The 21,630-nt window shown below is 37.0% G+C and overlaps 2 protein-coding genes across 2 annotated transcripts in view; one reads left to right on the top strand and one right to left on the bottom strand.

Moving 5' to 3' along the window:
• LOC114354316 (dystrobrevin alpha) overlaps nucleotides 1-21,630 on the bottom strand; it is a 40,427-nt gene that overhangs the window by 4,175 nt on the left and 14,622 nt on the right. The window contains exons 13-18 of the mRNA XM_028306628.1: nucleotides 8,190-8,290; nucleotides 6,926-7,014; nucleotides 5,899-5,958; nucleotides 5,422-5,517; nucleotides 3,930-3,980; nucleotides 433-515 (exon numbers count right to left, since the gene is read on the bottom strand). Of these exons, the coding sequence (XP_028162429.1) occupies nucleotides 433-515; nucleotides 3,930-3,980; nucleotides 5,422-5,517; nucleotides 5,899-5,958; nucleotides 6,926-7,014; nucleotides 8,190-8,290 (480 nt within the window). The remainder of the gene's footprint in view (nucleotides 1-432; nucleotides 516-3,929; nucleotides 3,981-5,421; nucleotides 5,518-5,898; nucleotides 5,959-6,925; nucleotides 7,015-8,189; nucleotides 8,291-21,630) is intronic.
• On the top strand, nucleotides 10,068-12,063 carry LOC114354317 (uncharacterized). The gene is made up of 3 exons (XM_028306631.1): nucleotides 10,068-10,137; nucleotides 10,522-10,736; nucleotides 11,796-12,063. Exons 2-3 carry the CDS (start codon nucleotides 10,529-10,531, stop codon nucleotides 11,993-11,995), a joined length of 408 nt encoding a protein of 135 aa, XP_028162432.1. The 5' UTR covers nucleotides 10,068-10,137; nucleotides 10,522-10,528; the 3' UTR covers nucleotides 11,996-12,063.

Genomic DNA, 21,630 nt, shown 5'->3' with positions numbered 1-21,630 from the left:
TTTCTGTTTCAACCGTACCCAAAAAAAATGTTTCAACCGTCCCCAACCCCACTTTTGGTAATATATGCTTTATAGTTTCGACACTAATAATCACACATTAAAAATAGTTACTGTCCCTTATTCTACAAGCTTCATTATAATCGCAAACGCACACTCCATACATTCACATAAAAAGAACAGGTAGTATAAGCGTTAATGTCTGAAGAAAAATACTTACTTTGAGTAGTAAAAAACAAAATGGTGTTTTATACACAACGTCAACACGTTAGGAAGTTATTAGGCACTAAATTCGTGTTCGGACCTGTCGTCCGCTTCTTTTTCCCCTAGGACCCCTTACTCTCCGTGGAACCGTTTACGAGATATTTGCTCTGTTTCAACCGTCCTTTGTTTCAACCGTACCCAGTCTCCCCTAAAGCTCAAAATGTGTTGTACCTGAACATTGTTGTCGTGTAGGTAGTGTCGCGGCGGCTGCGGCCGCGGCATCGGCTCGTCGCTGTCGTCGTCCTCTTCGAAATCTGTGGGAGTTACTGTTGTCAGACGACCTTATATGAAGGAACTCCTATGTTCCTCTGATTGATTTCCTTGTGGTCCAATGAAAGTTTAACTTTCCCCCGGGACAAACTTGACCTTCACTGGATGGGTTTTGATTGGCGGTCTAGCTATAGATCCTGGCTACACAGGAGTTGAAGCGGTGGGAATGAGAGGTGGGACTAGTCCCGTACCTACCTAAAGATGTAAGCTTCTTAAGATGCCTTTGCACTACAGTTCTTTGTCAGACAGGTCGCATAACTGAGGTGTGGGAGCGGCACAGGAGGATGTTTTTGTGACGTCAAAGGTCAGTGAGCCTTCAGATGTGTTAGAGTAGGCGCACACCGTTGATTTTTCGTCGGCCGATAGTTTAGTCGGGCAGTTGATCAGTATGGGCATGTATGGGAGTGCGCACACTACGCCGATTCGATTTGGCCGATTCTTCATACAAATTAAAATCCGGCACAACTATCGGCCAACTAAAAATCAACGGTGTGCGCCTACTCTTACAGACTTGTATGCTCTGTCACGTCATATGTCAGTTATATCACCCTTCCAGTACCACTCCCTTACCTCAGGCACTGACTCAGTTATGCGGCTAGACCTTTAATTGTTTTTTATTGGCAACCAAGCTATAGATCCTGGCTACACAGGAGTTGCAGCGGTGGGAACGAGTGGTGGGAATAGTGCTGTAGAAACGCGTCATTTCACCCTGCCTTCGGCTTGTCACATCCAGCTTCTGATAGCTTGGCGATGGCGTTCTACAAGTCGCTTATATCATCACAGTCGTGGCAAATATTTGTTACATTACACTATACCAAAGGCTATTTCATTTACACTCAACATCAAATAAACCGCACCTTCCGCGACGCGAACTTTAAAGATTTTCTTCTGACACAATCATGGTGCCCCAACAATATTGGTGTTATTTGAAAGCCCAATAAACAAACTTAAAGAAAAACACATTTAATTTTTTTATAAACAATTAACAGGTACCATAAATGTGACTTGAAAAAAGGCCTCACTTGGGGCTCATCTATGGGCCCAAGTAGACCAATTTTTGTGGTTATAAAACCAAATAATGATCTTACGTGTCCTTTTTAACAGATGGATAGCAATTAATCCCAACTTAACAGTTTTATAGTCATAAAAGTTGGCCCAAACGTAACTACCTATTTTTTGAAAAAGTGACTCTGGATCCTTCTAAAGACACATTTTTGGGGTAAAAACCTTTCCTTTAATGAAATGAAGTTATGAACTAGATTTTTTTCAAATGGTATCAATGTTGGTGGAAAGTGGGGATGCATACGTTTGATAAGTTCTTGTCGCGGGAGGTGCGATTTATTTGATGCCGAGTGTATATGTTACGGTTAATGTGATAAATTGAAAATTATTAATAATAACCGGTTATTATGAATAATTCCCGACAGTCGCGGTAAAAGTGATAAATTAATCACATTTAACAGTGATTATTTAATAATTCAGCCTTAGTACTAACAAATTTCATAAAAGAGAACAACATCTTGTGTACGTGCTCGTGTACAGCCAAACTTTTGAACGTTTTGATATCATATATTAATATAATTTGACATAATGAGTTTGGAATGTTTCTTGCATAATATTACTTTTCCATGATGCCTATAACATATAATAATGTTTTGATTTAAAGTGAAAAATAGGTTAAGGTGCGGCGGGGGTGGCCCTTGGGCCACCCCTAAGCCGCCTATTTAGTTTTATACACACATAAATGACCTCATATTAATCACATTTACCAAATCATGCGGTAATTATTCATAATAACCGGCGATTATTCATAATTTTCACATTTATCACTTTGACCGTAACATATATACCTACGAGTAAGTTTTTAAGTTAACTAGTTGTTACGTAGGTATAGTTTCTCTAAAAACAACCTACTTTGGTTAATATTCTAAAACATCTATTTATTTTAACTAAATACATGCACTTCCCCTTTCTATAACGTTATGCAATGCCACGGTAAATATAATTTCCATGTCTTTATGATGTAATGGTAGAAAAACAGCAAATAGTAAACATGCTATGCGACCACAGTATCATGCTGATAATAATGAAGGAATAAAAACATTAATGATCCCTGCAAATTAATAATGATTGTAATTTATTAATTTGAAGAGCTTTTTCATGCTGACAAGAAGTATTTTGTCATTGATGCTGATTGGCATGAGTATTGATTAACATTACGAAGTTTCTTTACTAAATACAGGGTGGAAACGATAAGTGATCTCACTCGATTATTTATAAACTATACAAGATATCAATAAACTAGTTACTGATTCTGAAAGTGCTTCATGAGCTCTATCAAACGGTTTTAATAATAGGTTACAGAATAAACTGTATCTAACCGAAAATTCAATGTTTCCAGCTACCATACATTTAGTAAAGTCACATTATTTTAAAAACTACACATGATATCGTAAAACTGATTACTGATTCTAAAAGTGCTTCACAAGCTCTATTCAATGGCATCAATAATAGGTTACAGAATAAACTGGATCTATCAAAAAATTCAATGTTTCCTTCTTCCATACATTTAGTACTACCACAGTCATAATACTCATCTCTTGACAATATTATTGCAAGTAAAACCTAAAACCAATATTTTCTATGAATAATTTTAAATAAGAATACAATTTACGAGTTTATTTTAAGAGTTTATTATTAAATAAAAAAATTACACTTCTAATATTGTGTGTCTGGCATACATTTAGTATGGAAGCTGGAAACATTAAATTTTCAGATAGATCCAGTTTATTCTGTAACCTATTATTGGTACCGTTTGAAAGAGCTCATGAAGCACTTTCAGGATCAGTAACCAGTTTTTCAATATCTTGTATAGTTTAGAAATAATCGAGTGAGATCACTTAACGTTTCCACCCTGTATACGTGGTATACGGACTTCTGTGTGGCTGTTCTGTCGTTTTCAGACCGATTGATTTAGTTAGAAAATAGTTTTATAGTAGAGTTTTACTAAATGTTGCACGCGCCTTTTTTTCTAAGGCCTCTTGAATTGTACAAATTACTAACATTTCCGTTAACTCTGCGTGTTAGGGAGTGGTTTCACCACAACGATCAGTCACTCAGTTTGAGCAAAAAGACAAAAACAAAATATAGGTAGACTTTCCACCAGAACTTGCTTGCTGTTAAAATCATGATCTATGATTTTCGACTATTTATAAATGTTAGTGTGTATCTTTAGGGACTATAATGCGGTGGCAAACTTATAAAATTTATTTTTGATACTTTATATGTTAGTGTGAATACTTTAGTGGCTCTATTGCTGTGACAAACTGAATTTTAGTTTTGATACTTTATATGTTAGTGTGAATGCTTTAGGGTCTATAATGCTGTGGCAAACTTACCTCTCTGTTTCCTAGGTTCACCCTTCACCGTGTCTTCTGTGTCGGACCCTTCTGGAAAACATTTATTTACTTAAAACATCTACGAAAATGTGCATCGAACGTCAATTTTGAACATAAACTGTTTTTTCACGAATTCAACGAAAACCAAGTAGAAATTTCGACGAAATAATAGTTATAGAAATAATAATAACGCAAAACAGTAGTGCAGTGTTTGATCTAAAAATAATTGGAAAAATAAATAAGAAATTATAAAGTTAGGGTCTTTCTTCGTGATAGGTATTGTTATTTTACATGTTGTGTAATCTTTTTACGTGGGTTATGTGACAAGATATGTAATAAAAACGTTTCAGTAACGTGTCAAATGTAGATAATTTAAAAATAAACAAAGTAAGGTGTAAACAATGTGTGTACAATCAGTAAAGTGACATAAACAATACACATTAAGGTTGAAATTGTCATGCGCAATACAATAAACGTGCCATGCTGAAGTATTTGAAAAATGATCGAAATTCGTTGGGGAAAATATATTCGTGATAATATTTTTAATTACGTTGTGTACATTTTATGATTTTTCATATTTTAAGATGTAAATTAGCCAACGTAATTAACTTACAATACAGTTGGAAACTTTTTAGACTAAGTTATTTATATTTCTATGTATAATAAGTATGTATTTACAAAAAAAAAAGTATATAAGTATGTTTATATCCGTTGTCTAGTACCCATAGTACAAGCTTTGCTTAGTTTGGGACTAGAAGCGCAGTGTAAAAAGTCCAAGGATATTTATTTATTATTATTATTATTATTATTGTTAAATATCTAAAATTTTCACTGTTGTTAGTGCTTATATTTTTCTATAGTGGGAATCATGCTTAGTTGCTATGCAATTAATACCTAGTTCTTCAAATATTCTGTAAACTATACCATTATTATTTGGCAAACTTTTTTCTATTTATGCTTTCTATATTTGTCTATGGACACTATTTGACAGCTGTCATCGTTGAGTGGAAAATACTGGCGTTTAAAATTAGTTCTTTTTATCAGTTATTTATGAAGCTTTTTAAAAATCGTTTAATGTATAGGTCGCACAGCAAGAGTTGAGGCGTCAACACAAGCATGATGTTTAATATACATACATCGTCGATATATCTGTATACGCTTGTCGCGCTGACGCGGACGTCTGGCGTATTCTGGCTGATTTGTGTTCTGTATTCAAATATTACACCAGTGGATGCGTTGAAAAAACCGCTTATAAGCAAAATGGCGATCTCTACGGCGAGGACACGTTTGCTAACTTCAATAGTGAATTAGTGGCATGTTTCATTCATTTTTTTAGCAGAGACAGCGCTTCTTACCGCTTGACGGTGGCTTATAAGCGCTTCCAAGTGCTATTTTCCGCCAAATGCATCCAATACGTTTCCCTCAACTTTCGTTGCGCGACGTATACCTACTTAGCGTTGTACTCGTATCTTGCTTATATTGTTGTACTAACCTGAATTGAGCTCTCTAACTAGCGTGGACATGGCATTGGTGACGGAGTCCGCGGCGTAAAGCAGGTCGCTGCGCAGGCTTCGGTTGTCTATGCCCACTGGAAGATGACGTTTCATTATTATAGAGTTCGTTTACGTTTTGGACAAACATAGATTACTATCTTCTACTATTTTCATGTATACTATTAGGGCTATATTTCACCGGGACACCATGGCGGCGCAACCAGTCGCCGCTACCAACAAAATGTACAAACGGACACCAGGTGAGTAAATCTCTATAGAGCTGTATACATTTTGTTGGTAGCGGCAAATGGTTGCGCCGCCATGGTGTCCCAGTGAAATATAGCCCTTAGGGTTTCAAAAGATGAAATATTAATGATGAGGAGAAGTTACAATGATGTGATTTTTTAAAGTTTTATGAAGTAAAGACCTAATTAATTAATAAAAGAAAACTTATGAATTAATATGTAATTACTTACTTGTTGTCGGTCTTTGGTTTTGATGAAAACTTCTACTTTCACCTCCCATACTCTCCACACCTAGAAATAGATTTTTTTTATTATTAAAAACCAATATAAAAATATACAGATCGGCGTCCAAGGGTCCCATAATTCTAACGTTTATTAATTACTAAAATTGTTCATCATTTTGGATCTTAAGACAAAGTAATAAGATTCACAATAACGGCCGGCCTCCTCATCCTCCACCTCATCTTTTATTGCCTTATTTGCCTTGTCTTAATCCAAAATTCACGAACTCCAAAAATCCAAAAACGCTCTAAGACTCATTAACAGCTGGTGAAAGGGTTACATTGACCATACCATTTCAACCGCCTCTGTGGTCTAGTGTAAGTCTAGTCTAGTAAGACCACCTGATCCAGAGGTCCAGGATTAGATTCCCAATGGGGGCAGATTTTTCTGTTCGGTTTAGTTGCCGCCTGGCTAGCTACCACTGGCAGTTAGAGGTAAGATAGTTCCATGGTTGAGAATTCCGGGTAATGAAGCCTAACAATGAGGGGTTTCGCGATTGAAAAATCCGGCAGATGGCAATACGAAGACGCGAGGTCCAAATGCTGCATGATTGGTTATTTTTGACATGAATATGTCAAAATCCACCAATCACGCAGCAGTCAGACCCTACATTCACGTCCCGCCATCTGGCGGTTTTTTGAATCGCGAAAACCCTCATTGCTCTAAAATTTAGCGATAGGGTAATGAAATCGAAATTCTATTTAGTCCGTCAGACAGATAATAAAAAATTTTGGAGACATATTTTTTTTCATAATCGAATAATTACAGTATTATATTGAGTTGAAATGTCGCGTGACGTCACTTTAGAGTAAAAATTATACTCAAGCGTGACGTATCGCGCCATTTCAATTCGATGTAGCACTGTTATTATTTAATTATGAAAGAAAATAAAAAATTGAGTCTAATATTTTCTAACTATCATCATTGCCTATTGTCATCTAGCCTATTACAATGAAAGGTAGGGTACATGTCTTACCAAGGCTGTGCGTCATGTCGATCCGCTCTCTTTCCCCTAGCGAAGGAGTTTGAGGCGCGCTGCGGACTGTCCCTCGGGTACTCGACTCTCTGTTGGCAAATGTATACGTTATTCTTTGTCGGCCGTTTGGTGTAGTGGTTCAGAACGGACTACTATGCCGAGAGGTCCCGGGTTCGATTCCCTGGCGGGCAGAAATTGAAATGATGAATTTTAATTTTTGTGACGGGGTTGGGTGTGACTATGTATAATATTTATGTATTTAAAAAAAAAAAAAGTATATAAGTATATCCGTTAAGCTAGCACCCATAACACAAGCATTAAGTTGCTTACTTTGGGGNGACTGTCCCTCGGGTACTCGACTCTCTGTTGGCAAATGTATACGTTATTCTTTGTCGGCCGTTTGGTGTAGTGGTTCAGAACGGACTACTATGCCGAGAGGTCCCGGGTTCGATTCCCTGGCGGGCAGAAATTGAAATGATGAATTTTAATTTCTGTGACGGGTCTGGGTGTGACTATGTATAATATTTATGTATTTAAAAAAAAAAAAAGTATATAAGTATATCCGTTAAGCTAGCACCCATAACACAAGCATTAAGTTGCTTACTTTGGGGCTAGCTGGCGCTGTGTGAAATTGTCCAAAGATTTATTTATTTATTTATTTATTATCAAAACTGGATTAACTTGGCTTGTATAATTTACTTAATTACTGTCTTAAGACATACAAACAACATGTAAAATACGACGAACCTGTGCGATCCGAATGAGGAATATGGCACCATAAAACATAAAAAACACCTTCTCTATACTAATTGTACTTTGTAGCGTGAAGGATGAAAACCAACGAAGAAAAGTGTTTACAAACAGTAGTTGTATTGTATTTGAGTAGCAGAATAACTCCAATTTCTCAGGGAACTGGCTTTTTTCCATTGCCACAAATTCCATTGTAGCTTTTCTAAGCATTTCGCGTTGTGGACGTTTTACAGAGACCACAAAACGTTAAGAGCTATCATCGCTCATTTCTGGCTTTGTGCGTAACAATATTTTACTGATTGACTTTGTGAGTCACTCATCACGAAATCTCAGAAACTACAAGTGCTAGGAGTCTCAAATTTTGCATGGGGGTTCCTTTTAGAACGTAGGTGCTCACTAAGACAGGATTTTGCAAAATTCAACCCCTAAGGGGGTAAAACGGGATCCACGCGTACGAAGTCGCGGGCGGCCGCTAGTTACACATATAAGAATAATACTAAAGGGCTAATACTACCTTTCTGGCGCACTGGGTTGCGCCTGCGCACCCGGCAACGGCGGGCTTTTGGTCGAGCGCGGGGACGAGTTGGGCGTCGACCGCGGCGACGACTGCTGCGTCTGTCAAGCAAAAATACACCCTATTTAATACACAGAAACATTCAAAATTTAAGGACTAACTAGAGTACGGCTTGGGTATCGACCTAGTGTATGATTGCTGTGTCTGTCAAGCAAAAAAGACCCTATTTAATACACAGAAACATTCAAAATTGAAGGACTAACTAGACCATTGGTTCCCAAAGTGGGGGGCGCAAAGACCTTTAAAGGGGGGCGCGGGCCATCTGTAAGAAACCTGCGACCGCTGAGAGAACGCATTCCAGGCTGCTCGATACGACCAATAAATCATCTTGACTGTAGGAGGGGGGACTCGGATTTTTTTGTATGGTTGAAAGGGGGCGCGTCTGAAATAAGTTTGGGAACCAATCACACTAGACTATGGCTTGGGCTTCGACCTAGTTCATGATTGGTGTGTCTTTCAAGCAAAAATACCTACACTATAAGTAACAAAACACAGAAACTTTTTGATTTGATTTGATTTGATTTATTTAACAACAATCTTAGCTCTAACATTACAGGTTACCCCAATGCGATAGAGTAGATTAATTAGTACATAATTAAACAATTAAAATTGCCGCTATGGCTATAACATAAAATAAATAATGTAACTTTTGTAAATTCAGCCAAAGAACAGCTGAATATGTCAACGGTTCTAGCTACTAAGTACATTAAGTGTACGCAACGTTCTGATAATTGGCGCCTCTTTTAGCATATTGGTTCTTTCATTCGGAATCTATCATATATCGGAATCTGCCCGCATCCACATTCTTCCCGCGACCTTCACCAGATCGTCAGTCCACCTAGTGAGAGGACCGCTCACACTACGTCTTCCGGCCCGTGGTCATACATATGTTACGTTTTGGCATATCCTTAAGTTGTGATAAGATTTTCCGTAGAAACTTTCATTCCCTTAACATATTTTTATACATAAGTACTAGCGACAAATTTAAATGAAGATCGTTATAGGCCTTAGTGACATACATATTTTATAAACACGTGCCACACGTGTCCCTAAACAATTTACGTGCAATATCAGTACATAAAATGCACTACAAAAATATTTTGATGGTCCAAAATATGGTCATAAATGACATTATTACTAGTCAAGTACATAAGTGGCATATTTAAGAATATGTAAATTACTATAAATACTTATAAACTTATCCTATAGGTATAAAGCACTTCAGTCCTTTGGCTTTTGTAGAAGCATATTCAGGAAGCATTTATCATATCATGTAAGTTTTAAATAGAATAAAATTTTAATAACTTCAAACTGTCTCTGTTGTGGTGTAATTAACAGAAAGTTTTTTTTTTCAATTAATTTGAAATTAATTGTACCTACTTTCATACAGTTTTAAAGTATGTATGTTGTAAATCATAAAATTATTTAGACCCAAATGTTTTGAATAACCAATCAGATTTCATTCAGTCAATTTCATGAATTCATTTCAAAAACGTTTCTCCACTCGGCTCCGCCTTGGTGGAAACTGGAAAACGGGCCTTAACATTCTAGAATCTGTTATTATAGATTTCTTATCTTGATTGCTGCGCTAAGTTAAATTCTCAAAAGGTACGAAAAGGGTAAGTACTGGGAAGAACAACCTGTAACAGAAGCCCATGTAAAATATAGGCTTGTTTTGAAAACAATAGTACGGAATTCCCCTAACAGTGGCAAGAAACGCATGGTTTTTCTGACATTCAAATACGTACTCTATGACTTGATGTAAAAGCTGAATATTGTATTCAGTTAAACACAAGTCAGGAATGTTTTTACACGGTTCTTATTCTACATTATAATGTAGAAGTGTTCTTGGGATACTTTTAGTATAATATAGACGGCACATTCGAAGGTGGTGGGCATATTCATAAGTTCTACACTATTTACAAGCCACGTTTGTTGTTGCCATCATATTCCTTCAGGATATAAGTGCTCGTATTCTGTGAAAACTTCGTTGGAAAGAGTTTCAAAAAACTTCATTTTTTAACCGACCATAAAAAAGGAGGAGGTTGTCAATTCAAGTGTACCTATGTTTTTTTTTTGTATATATGTTACCCCAGAACTCCGTCATTCATGAACCGATTTTAATTTTTTTTTGTTCGATAGGGTATACTCTCGAGGTGGTCCCATTTGTCACCACGTCAGGGTCTGACGATGGGATCCTAAGGAAATCGATGGCAACCCTAAAATTTTATAGGCACGTTATATCGTTTTTCATATTTTTTCTTAATTACAGACTCAAAATGAGGTTCGCAATGACTCTATTGCTGGTGGGCGTGACATTGGCGGTGACTTGGGCGGAGTCGAGTGAGAGTGACAGCAGCTGGGAGTATTCATTTGAAAGTGACGAGGGTCTGTGGGCGGAAAGTGACCAGAGTGCGAGCCTGGAGAAGGTCGATCATTTGTGCCTGTTAAAAGAAATCACTAATTTGATCGGCTGTTTCAAGAATGGTAAGGCTTCATTTAATATAGTACGAGTATACAGGGTGATTTTGTTATCAATATGCAAATTTTTAGAAGCGCCTCAGAATCAGTAACTTAAACTACTTAGTACGTAAAGACAACATTTTTTTTTCATATTTAATTATTTTTATCCGCTACGCGCGGTTTCAACATTGGCTCGTGTGGATAATTTGCTTCGTTCATAGAATAACCTCCTCCTTTTTTGAAGTCGGTTAAAACTATGGACACACAGTTTAATACAAAGCACAATAGACATAATAGTGGGGGAAATTAGCGGTTAGGAATAATTAAGACAAAGTTGTATTTTTTTGTTCTATAGAGCTTATTAAAAAAAATGGATAGGTACTGATATAACAAAATCACCCTGTAGGTACATATTTTCTAGTGGGAGACCGAAAGGTGAGTAGTAACAAAGGAGAGTTGTGACATTGTCAAGTTTTGAAAACCTATTAACTACTAGCTTTCGGCCCGTGGCTTCGCTCGCGTGTAATTTTTTCTGTCACAGAAAAGCCTTATCGCGCGCGTCCCTGTTTTAAAAACCGAGATAAAAACTATCCTATGTCCTTTCCCGGGACTCAAACTATCTCTATGCCAAATTTAATCAAAATCGCTTCAGTGGTTTAGGCGTGAAAGCGTGATAGACAGACAGACGGACAGACAGACAGAGTTACTTTCGCATTTATAATATTAACTTAGTATAGATTAGTGAACTCGTGACAGCGCGCATTTGTTAGCTCGAGACTTGAGCTAAAAACGCGCACTGTTACGAGCTCGATAGTCATTTAAGTTCGAAAAAATCGACAATGGCACAGCTCTCCTCTATTACAATAATACCGCGGTCTCCCCTATGGATTAGTATATTTTAATAATTCCTGTCGCCCCTAGAAGTGAAAGTCTCAAGATTGGTCATCTAACATTATTCAATTGATTATTTAATTTATGTCAAACCAGTTTGACCAGAGGTTGGCGAGTGTAGGCAAAGTCCTCTATTTACCTGATGATTGAACTCTAACATTACAATATAATAATAATTTTGATGCATTTCAGGTATAAGCATAAGTACTGTAAAGTGCGTGATCGAAACGGTACCTGCAATAGTGAAGTGTTTCTCAAATGCAAGAATAGCCTTGGATTATTATGACGATTTGTGGTCTTGGGCTGCGTCTTACGAGTCGCAGTGGCCGTACTACCTCGAGGACCTGTGGGCTCGGGACGATATTCCTCGATCATACAGCAAATCGCCATAATTTAATTAATCATCCAGTAGTTTATCATCAATGAAAACTTAACGGGTGTTTGTACTTAAATAAAATGATTGGTCAATAAGTTATTGAATTTTATTTCAATCTTAGATTATTTGAAACTAGGTACTTTTTCATAGAAAAGGACAGTCGAAAACAGCATTAACTTATATTTTAGTGTTAAAAATTACACAAATACTTATTAATTTTATTATTCCTCGAAGTATCCAATCAAAAGGCCTTTCAACAATGGTTTTGGTGTTGCATGCACATCACAGTAGTTTAATTTAAATAAAGATATCGCCAAAGAAGATTGATATGAAAATGACTGGCTGTATTAAAATTGATATGAAATCTATGTACCTATAATATAATAGTTTTTGCCCGCGGCTTCACGTTTGATGGGAAAAAGAAAAGAGCTGTTTTTAGGATTTTCCCGGATATTATTCGAATTTTTCTCGCCGTAAAAACCATCATTGGACTTGAACGAATATTAAAAAAAAAGAATTGGTAAAATTTGTCCAGGCGTTGTTGAGTTATGCGCTTATCAACACATTTTGCGATTAATTTTTATATTATAGAAAAAAAAATACCTCCTCCTTCCAACTACCCTATTGGAATGATCCAAATGCGGACAAAAAACAACCGAGGTTCAAGTATAATTCTGTGGTAATATAAGTTTTAGTATTTAGACTGGGCCTGATTCTAATTTGTATGAAAAATCAGCAGATACCAAATCGGTGTAATGTGCGCACTTTTATACCTACATGTCTATGTTACGGGCAGTGTGTATAATCCGGCATTCTATACAATCCCGGGTCAATGTATAGAATGCCAAACATTTTCAGTTATTGTATCGAATATTCATTTATGCTCTGACTAGGTATTCTACACAATACCAAATGCGCAGCCGGTAATGTGCCCGTTTTCACTATCAATCCCTAATTTTTAAGTGACCGTTATGAAAACCAAAATTCCTGTTATGTGTTGTGATAGGGGTCACTTAAAAAGTAGGGATTGATGGTGAAAACGGGCATAACTCCTGCATCCCATTTGCTACCACCCTAACCGTACCTACTTACATAAATACGATCAAAACAGGCCAAAATCTGTTTACTTTACACATTGCCGGTGGACCAGCTGGTATTCTATACAATGCCTAGGAATTACATACACTGCCTAGGTAAAGTATTTATTGAAAAATAATATTTATAACTTTACATACATTGCCTACGCGCCCCAGGCATTCTACACATTGACTAGGGATTGTATAGAATTTCTAAATTGGGGGTGCAAATTATACAGGACATGATTAACAGCCCGACCCAACTATCCACCAACTAAAAGTCGGTGGTCTACGCAGGCTTACACTATTTACAGCAGCTATGTCTACGCTTTAGTTTGAATGAAATTTTACATACCTCAAATGCAATAGGTAATAAAAAAACCAATGCGAGTCAAAACGTCCAGTGGGAAATCACTTGAGGCAACGGAAATATCATCAAACATGTTAATCCACAATGGTCATAGGCAAGTATAGTTGTTGCGATTCGCGAAGGCGAGAGAGCTTTACATGAGTGGTGGCTCGCTACTGTTCGTTTTTCAAGTTTTGGTAGACATTACACTAACTATCGTGCATGTCAGTCCTGGATCTGTCAATAGGCCGTATAGGCCGCGGCCTAGGGGCGGCAGCGTCCTAGGGGCGGCAGATTTCAGATGACGCTTACTCGATTTCAGAAGATAAAAGTTAAATAAAGATCCAACCCCAACCTAGCCTACGGGCGGCAAAACTGTAAATCCGCCACTGGTGCATGTATACGTACACACACAAGTAAACCTCACTCGCCTTCGTGAGTTGCAAGAACTAGGCGAGGAAATGCAGGACGGTGTCAGTGCGGTGTCGCACTGCCTATTCGAGTCGATAGTTCGAACCCCGTCCGCTGGACTGTAGTGGTGAACCCACTCCTAACACAAGCATAATACAGGGTGGAATTTTGATATGCCACCTGGAGGGAAAGTACCCTTAATATTGTAGATAGAAAATTTTACTCAAATAAAACATTCCTTTATTTTTGAAAAGAAATAGAACTGCATTCAAAGAGTTCCAAAAATTTGCTTGCCACACCCGAAAATCGAACCAACTAAAATCTAAGCTACCACCCATAACACAAGCATTAAGTTGCTTACTTTGGGGCTAACTGGCGCTGTGTGAAATTGTCCAAAGATTTATTTATTATTATTATGTTTGTACGCTTTGGAGCTCACGGGTCAAAAGTGGCCCGGTCCTTTATAAGGCTTGCGTGGGGATACAGATCCAACACGTAGAGGCCGTTCAAAGCGCAAAATAATCGACAAAAGTGAAAGTGGTGCACATGCTGGATCTAGTCTCTGACTATATCATGGCATGTAGCCAGAGACCATCCCCAGCCTGTGCACAGGAGCTATTGCAGTTATTGAAGAATGGACTAGGGTTATGGATGAAGGATGGTGGGACTGGTTACTGGGCTATGGATGGAGACTACGGGACACCTGCCTGGTTCATAGTCTCTGACTGAAAAAATGGCAGGCGGTGACTAGCCAGCGACTAAATGGGCCCTCCCTGGCGTCATGGGTCGTATGGACCGGACTGAGGGGCAACATTGGCGTCTGCCAGCTCAGGGGTGTAGAGAGGTGTGCTGCGCTTTCTCCGAAGTTACTCGCGGCGTTATGCCCTTTAACACTTCCACCCCTGGAGCATATTATTATTATCTGTTAAATATTACATCCTGTATTTTTATTGCATCGATCTTTAAGTAAGGGTTAATTATAAGGATGAAATCTCTTTAACAAACTTAATAAATGAAATGAAAAGAAAACCATGAAATCTTAAATTATTTTAATTATTTACAGAAAAGTTTATGGTATGGTGGTGAATTCTCGAAAAAAAAAATCGGAAATCTTTGAATGCAGTTCTCTTTCTTTCCAAAAATAAAGGAATGTTTTCTTTGAGTAAATTGATCTATCTATAATATTAAGAGTACTTTCCCTCTAGGTGGCATTACAAAGTTCCACCCTGTATAACAGGAGGGGTAAACAGGACTAATATTAATTTTTAATTTGTACGAAACATATTACTAACCGTCCGACGCATTGACGTCTCTGAGGGATTACCACCCCGAAGAACCAACCTACATCATCACCAATGCTAACGAGGACAGTGGTTTGCATATACTACCGCTGGTGATGAATCTTGTGCGATACATACAATTGTTTGCTCGTAACCACACCCTTACTCACTATTTAAATAAGTTACTTGTTGTCTAAACTCTGTTTTATTTAATAAAATATCTAAATGAAATCTAAATTATATTATGTTACGGGGCCTAAAGCCTAATTACATTGGCAAAACTCATACAAAAAAAATAATTTATGTGTTACCACAGTAAATATATGAGCTACTGTGGTGTTACCATAGGCGTCGCGTCGCTTAAAAATTAGGGATTGATGGTGAAAACGGGCGTCGGTTGGTTTTTGAACAAACATCCTTATCATAAAACGACGCGACACTCAAGTCATTTCCATTCAAGAATTGAAGTCTACGATGGGTTGGATTCCTATCATAGACTTTTGATCGTTTGTTGCTTATCTCCTTAAGAAATAAAAAAATATTTAGCTCTATCACAGGTTAACTGGACTAATGTCCATTTTCACCATCAATCCCAAATTTAAGTGACCCCTATGGTAACACATAACAGGAATTTTGTTTTCATATGGGTCACTTAAAATTTTGGGATTGATGGTAAAAACGGGCATAAGCCTTTTTGAGAGTGACTTAAGTAAGAGTATAACTTAGATAATGATTTTTAAAGTTAGTTCGTTTCAGCCAAATGACGTCCACTGCCGGACAAAGGCCTCCTCCAAGGTTTTCCACAATGCACGGTCCTGCGCTGCCCGCATCCAGGCTCTTCCCGCGACCTTTACCAGATCGTCGGTCCACCTAGTAGGAGGCCTGCCCGGCCTGCCCACGCTTCGTCTTCCAGCCCGTGGTCGCCACTCGAGAACTTTTCTGCCCCAACGGCCATCGTCTCGTTTTAAAGTATTGAATACATAATATACTTTCATACTGAGGTTATANGATACAGGTAAAACAGGCTGGCATATTAGATGGTGCCAGCGAATGCCAGACAAATTGGTAACAAATATTAAGATTTAAGGTACAATTCCAAGACGGGCCGCAGACCGCAAACTGCAAAACTATGAAATCGGCAGCGCGGCATTGCAGCTGCGGCGTGTATACTGCAGATTTCATAGAGTTTTGCAGTTTGGCTTTTATCCGAAACTATCCGTAACTTTTGAATCAGTTTCGGTTACGGTAATGGATATTTTTTTATTTCGGATATCCGATAGTTTCGGTTACGGTTACGGATATCCATAACATCCCTGCTTGGTAAGATGGCCCTCTCCGTCCCGCTCATACCTTTTAAAATGGCTTCTCCACCTCACTTAAGCCAGAAACTTGAATTTTGGGCACATTAGAATAACATTTTTAACCAAGGTAGATAAAGTTAAAAACGGGATTATTTCCAATAAACAAAAATTGTCGACAATTACAGCAAAAATTTACCAAGTGTTATACCATTTTGGAATCCTTACTAAATGCGCCAAATTATGACGTCACTTGCCACACTCACGTAGTACAATTTTTTTTTCAGTACAGTCAGTTTAAACTTGGCAAAATTTTTAATTTGATATTTTTTTTGGGAATAATGTATTTTTTTCATCCAAGTTGGAGCAGCTGGTTTTGTAATTTTGATAACAATTTAGAGAAGCATTATTCAGGGTTACATAACAAAAAAAAAATTTGGAAAAAGTGAAGATTTGTGGCAACACGAGTAAAAGGACCGTCACCTGGAGTAGAAATTTTTGATTTTTTTTAAATGCCTATTATTTTTAAAATATGCCACATAGATTTTTTTTTATATTTTTCTGATAACCAGCACAACTTGCCTTAACACCCAGTTCCGGCTTGACGTTACATTACGGGACACCCTGTATATTTTAAGCAATGCGAAACCGGTATCGCAATTGGTATTCTAGTCCTTACACGAGCCAAGACACTCATCAAGTAAAACAATATAACGTAGGAATAGGAAATAGGAATCTCCTGAATGCAATACATTATTGTTTATTAGAAATACCACATTGCAAGGAATTAGTAACTATAACGTTATACATTCATAGTAATAAAAAGCAAATTACAATAAACCTTATCAATGAAAGTTGAATATTTAGCGCATATTTTGGATTTTCAATTAGTATAAAGGCTCAAGTCGGTTGGGTGGTAGTATCAGTCATTTGACAGAGTTCGTCAAGTATCAAGAAATCTTCGTCGTCGACATGAAGTTCGCTACGTGTGTCGTTTTCGTCTTCTCTCTGGCGGTCGCCATGGGGGCGTCTTATTCTTCGGGGGAATACACAAACGTCCTCGATTGCATCGTGGGAGCCGTTAAAGAGGCGGTGCAATGTTTCCAAGACAGTAATTATTGAATTCATATTTATTGCAACGATTCCTTACAATTTAACAGCTAAAGTCATTCATGACGTTAGTTGCCAGAGATTACGTGAAAGTATCAATCAAATACATATTTTGTCTGTTTGTTTGTGGCTGTTATGCGACCAATTCGTTTAATTTCAAGCCAAGTTTTCCCTCGAATTGATTCGATTAAAGCAGTTTTTGCTCACCTAGGAATTGATTCACCAAGTCATCGCATCTGTTAACCTAGGTGAATTAATTCATAGGTGAACACCGCTTTAGTCGGCTCAATTCACCTGGAAAATGAAGCTAGATGAAAATGGTTCCGAGGTAAAATGAGGACAATAAAAATTGCACTTTCTTCACCCAGGTGAACAAAGTGGAATAATCCCTTAGGCTGATTTTAGAGTCAAGCGTTTGACCACACGCGCGCGCTTAAAATTACACTAGGTCATTGGTTCCCAAACTTATTTGAGACGCGTCCTTTCGACCATACAAAAAAATACGCGCGATATTAACGCCCGTATTCACAAACATTACTATAAGGTCTCACAGTGCGCACGGACGCACAGGGCCACACACGAACCAATCACAGAGCATTGAATACAACGCTGTGTTAGATTTTCTGCATCACTTAAGCAATTATCGTTTGTGAATACGGGTGTAAGACTCGTTTCACAGGGTCCTCCGGCCATGCGCGCGCTTTTGTGACGCACTGGCTACTCTGAAACCAGCCTTATAGTTTGATGTCCGGCATATTGCTACTCGTATAAATCCTGTATTTTTGCTGTTTCAGAACCCAGCGCAAAATGCGTCCTTGATGCTATCGACAGCATCTCTGCGTGTCTCGGCAAATAATAGCGTTACTACGACCGCTGTTTGTAATACATATTTACAACATTAATTCATCCAGCTATTGATATTATATTTTGGCAGAAAATCGTATGTATAATTAAATTAAAATATTATATGTAAGAACCTGCTGTCTTTTAATCTAAATATCGATCAGTGTTCAAATAAGACTAGTACCTACTTACATTTTTATTTTTATGGACTCTTATCCATATTACTCATTTTTTTAATAAGCTTAGGGCGTAAAGCTGGCTAACCATGTAGTACTAAGTGCCAGATAGACTAGGTAGGTACGTGCTTAACTTTACTTTAAATAATACGAGATTACGAACTAATTATACGTTTCATTATAGGTAGGACGCAAAACAAAAAATGATAAATAAACCATCTACCATTTATACATTTATGCTGGGGGTGTATCAAAAGGACGGCAAAAACAAGTGGGCGTGCAATTTGGCTTGGGGAACTCCACAGTTGTTCTTCTCAAAGGACGACAGTAGCAGGTCGGCACACAATTTGGCTCCGGGAAGTACGCCGTTGTCCCTTTAAGAGGACGACAGTAACATGTAGGAACGCAGTTGGGCTTTGGAAACTCCACACGTGGTTCTTCTGTCACATCGAAAGGACGGCAGTGGCAGGTGGTGACACAGTTGGGTTTTATAACTATTTCTGATTCTGAATCCTCCGAAACGATGCCCATGTAAAGGGTTAAGGTCACCATCAAGAAAATTGTGAACTTCATGGTGAGATGCAAGGTTTAAGACGTCTGGCGCGGAGCAATGTATTGATACATTTTATAACCAAAGCTGGCACCCATAACACTTTGGGGCTAGATGGCGCTGCCTGTGTAAAATTGTCCAAATTGCTATTATTTATTATTTATATCGATACATAACTACTATCGATGTGTACATATAAGCAATGCCTTATAAAAAGTGAATTATATTTTCTTGTATCTTACTCATAATTTAAAAAAAAGATTGTTTTCCATTTTGGATTTTAAAGCAAATAATGAAACAATTTCACGCATGAAATCCAGTTATGTATTCAATAAAAAATAATTTTAAAACGACTCAGAAATTCAGAACATATTAAAATTATATTTTTTAAATGCGTTTCATATTGAAGACGACATAAAAACTAAATTAAGGGGGTTTTAAAACTTGCCTTTGTTTGTATCTTCTACATCGGGTTCTAAGGGCTGATTTTTCAATCCTCGGATAACTTATAATTGAATAATAATTTTGGCACAATGACAGTTTTAGTATGGGAAATATGTCAAAATGACAAGGTTATTCTTCAGTTAAAAGTTATCTGACGATTGAAAAATCAGCCCTAAATCAAATAAACAGACGAATAGTGTGTCGTAGAAAAATAATATTAATCTCAATAATTCAGGTCTAAAAAAAGAATGGGATTGTGCTATTATAGGAAAACACAGAATATTTTCTCTATTACAAATAGCACCACACTCTTTAGTGAGTTAAAGAGACGACGATAAATGCTATGGACCTCCAGCCGGGCTAAGATGCGCGTCGTAATAAAATATTATCGGTGATTTTAGACGTCAAATGTATGGGCGTATCGCGTAAAATCGATAAAATGGCGCGATAAAAGTTTATCGCGCCATTTTATCAATGAAATACATTCATTTTTTTAGATATCCAGATACCATAAGTGACGATGTAGGTACCACCAATTTTGCAACAACCTGTATTAATGTTCATATTTCTATCAAACTATCGAGTATAAAATGCTTCAATACATTCGGCGAATAACAGACTTATTTGACAATTCATTCAAAATGAAATTCACTACATTCATACTTATGGCGTTCATCGCCTTGGCCGTCGTCATGGGGGCTTCGGTCAAGAAAGACCTCTCTCAAACACCAATAAAATGCAATGTGATGGCGATGCTGGTAAGTCAATCCTGTTTGACTTTGAAGGGGCAATACAGTCATATTTTTATACCATACCTAATTGACTACTTTCAATAATACTTCTTTACTTTCTGGCTCTTTAATTGTTACAATTTCAAGCTTAAAATACTGAACCGATTTTGATATATAAAAGATATAAAGATAGTTTGAGCCCTATAGGATAGTTTATATCCCGGTTTTTCAAAAAGGGACAAGCACGCGCGCGATGAAGTTTTTCCATGAGACAAAATGAATGAATGCAAAAACAACACATTTTTACATGAACACATTTAAATAGTCTGCTAGATTTTTAGTTGCATTAAAGATGTTATTTAATGATCAAATCTTAATTTCCAGGCAAGTAGCCACGTTCACGAAGCAAGAATAAATGAAAGCATATTTTTTTCAAAATTGCGGTCAGAAATAACGTTATTTAATGATTGAGTTTAATTCATCGTGTTTCTATGAAGATTATTCATGAACATAAAAATTTAAAATCTTAGAAATGTAGACTGATAGTAACTGAGTTTTTTGTGCTGCTTTTCTTCAGCAGTGGGATATTTTTTTAAACTAAAATTCTTTTCTTGCTGAAGCAGTGGCAGGGTTAAAACTACATGTCGCAAATTGAATTTTAAAGCGAGACTGAATAAATGGTGACTTTTTGTTTATTTCTTGACTTAAATAAAAATATTCTATAAAAAATTGGGAATTTATTTCTTATTATCCTCGTAAGCCCGGATGTGCCTCAGAAGGAACTGAAACTTTGTAGTCAGTAACGCCGAGACATTTTCGGAGGTGAATTGTAAGTATCGCCGGATGTGCCCTCAGAAGAACTAAAACTTTAGCGATAATTTTAAGTTTAAAAATTCGCGCCTATTGAATAAAAAGAGTAATAGTCTATGGCTTAAAGTATTCAAAATCAGGTATCCGAACTTATTAATGTAAAAAAAACAAAATGTCACTGTCAAATTATCATTTTTCTCTGACAAGGTGGTTCTTTCGAGAGGACGTGATGTACGATTAATTTTTTTTCTTCACGTAAACGTAGTTTAATTGAAAAACTAACCAGTATAATTTAAGTTAAAATACTGCTAAACAAGCAAAAAAAAATTTTTACCAATTCGAAGAAGTTTTGTAAGATCTTTTTTCGTTTGAAAATAATAGTTCTTTGCAAGGAACATTCGGTCTTGATGGTGAAAGTTTTATTTTTGTATATTTTTTCTATTAAGATGGATTGAATATTGGACTTTTAAAATTATGATATGATTGAGAAAATTTACCATGAGAACGTTCTGATTTTTAGTTTAAGAAATATTATAATTAACATGAATATTCACTTTACTTCTTATACATACA

This window comes from Ostrinia furnacalis, unplaced genomic scaffold (genome assembly GCF_004193835.3).
Source record: "Ostrinia furnacalis isolate ACB-3 unplaced genomic scaffold, ASM419383v2 OfSCF2039, whole genome shotgun sequence".
In the NCBI taxonomy this organism is placed as follows: domain Eukaryota; kingdom Metazoa; phylum Arthropoda; class Insecta; order Lepidoptera; family Crambidae; genus Ostrinia; species Ostrinia furnacalis.
The sequence above is the reverse complement of the archived record's forward strand: the minus strand, read 5'-3'. Positions and strand labels throughout refer to the sequence as shown.

Excerpts from the sequence above, each read along its gene's own strand:
- LOC114354317 (XM_028306631.1), top strand. The coding sequence starts at position 10,529 with ATGAGGTTCGCAATGACTCTATTGCTGGTGGGCGTGACATTGGCGGTG. Across the intron at positions 10,737-11,795 it reads GATCGGCTGTTTCAAGAATG|GTATAAGCATAAGTACTGTA; the intron begins GTAAGGCTTCAT and ends GATGCATTTCAG.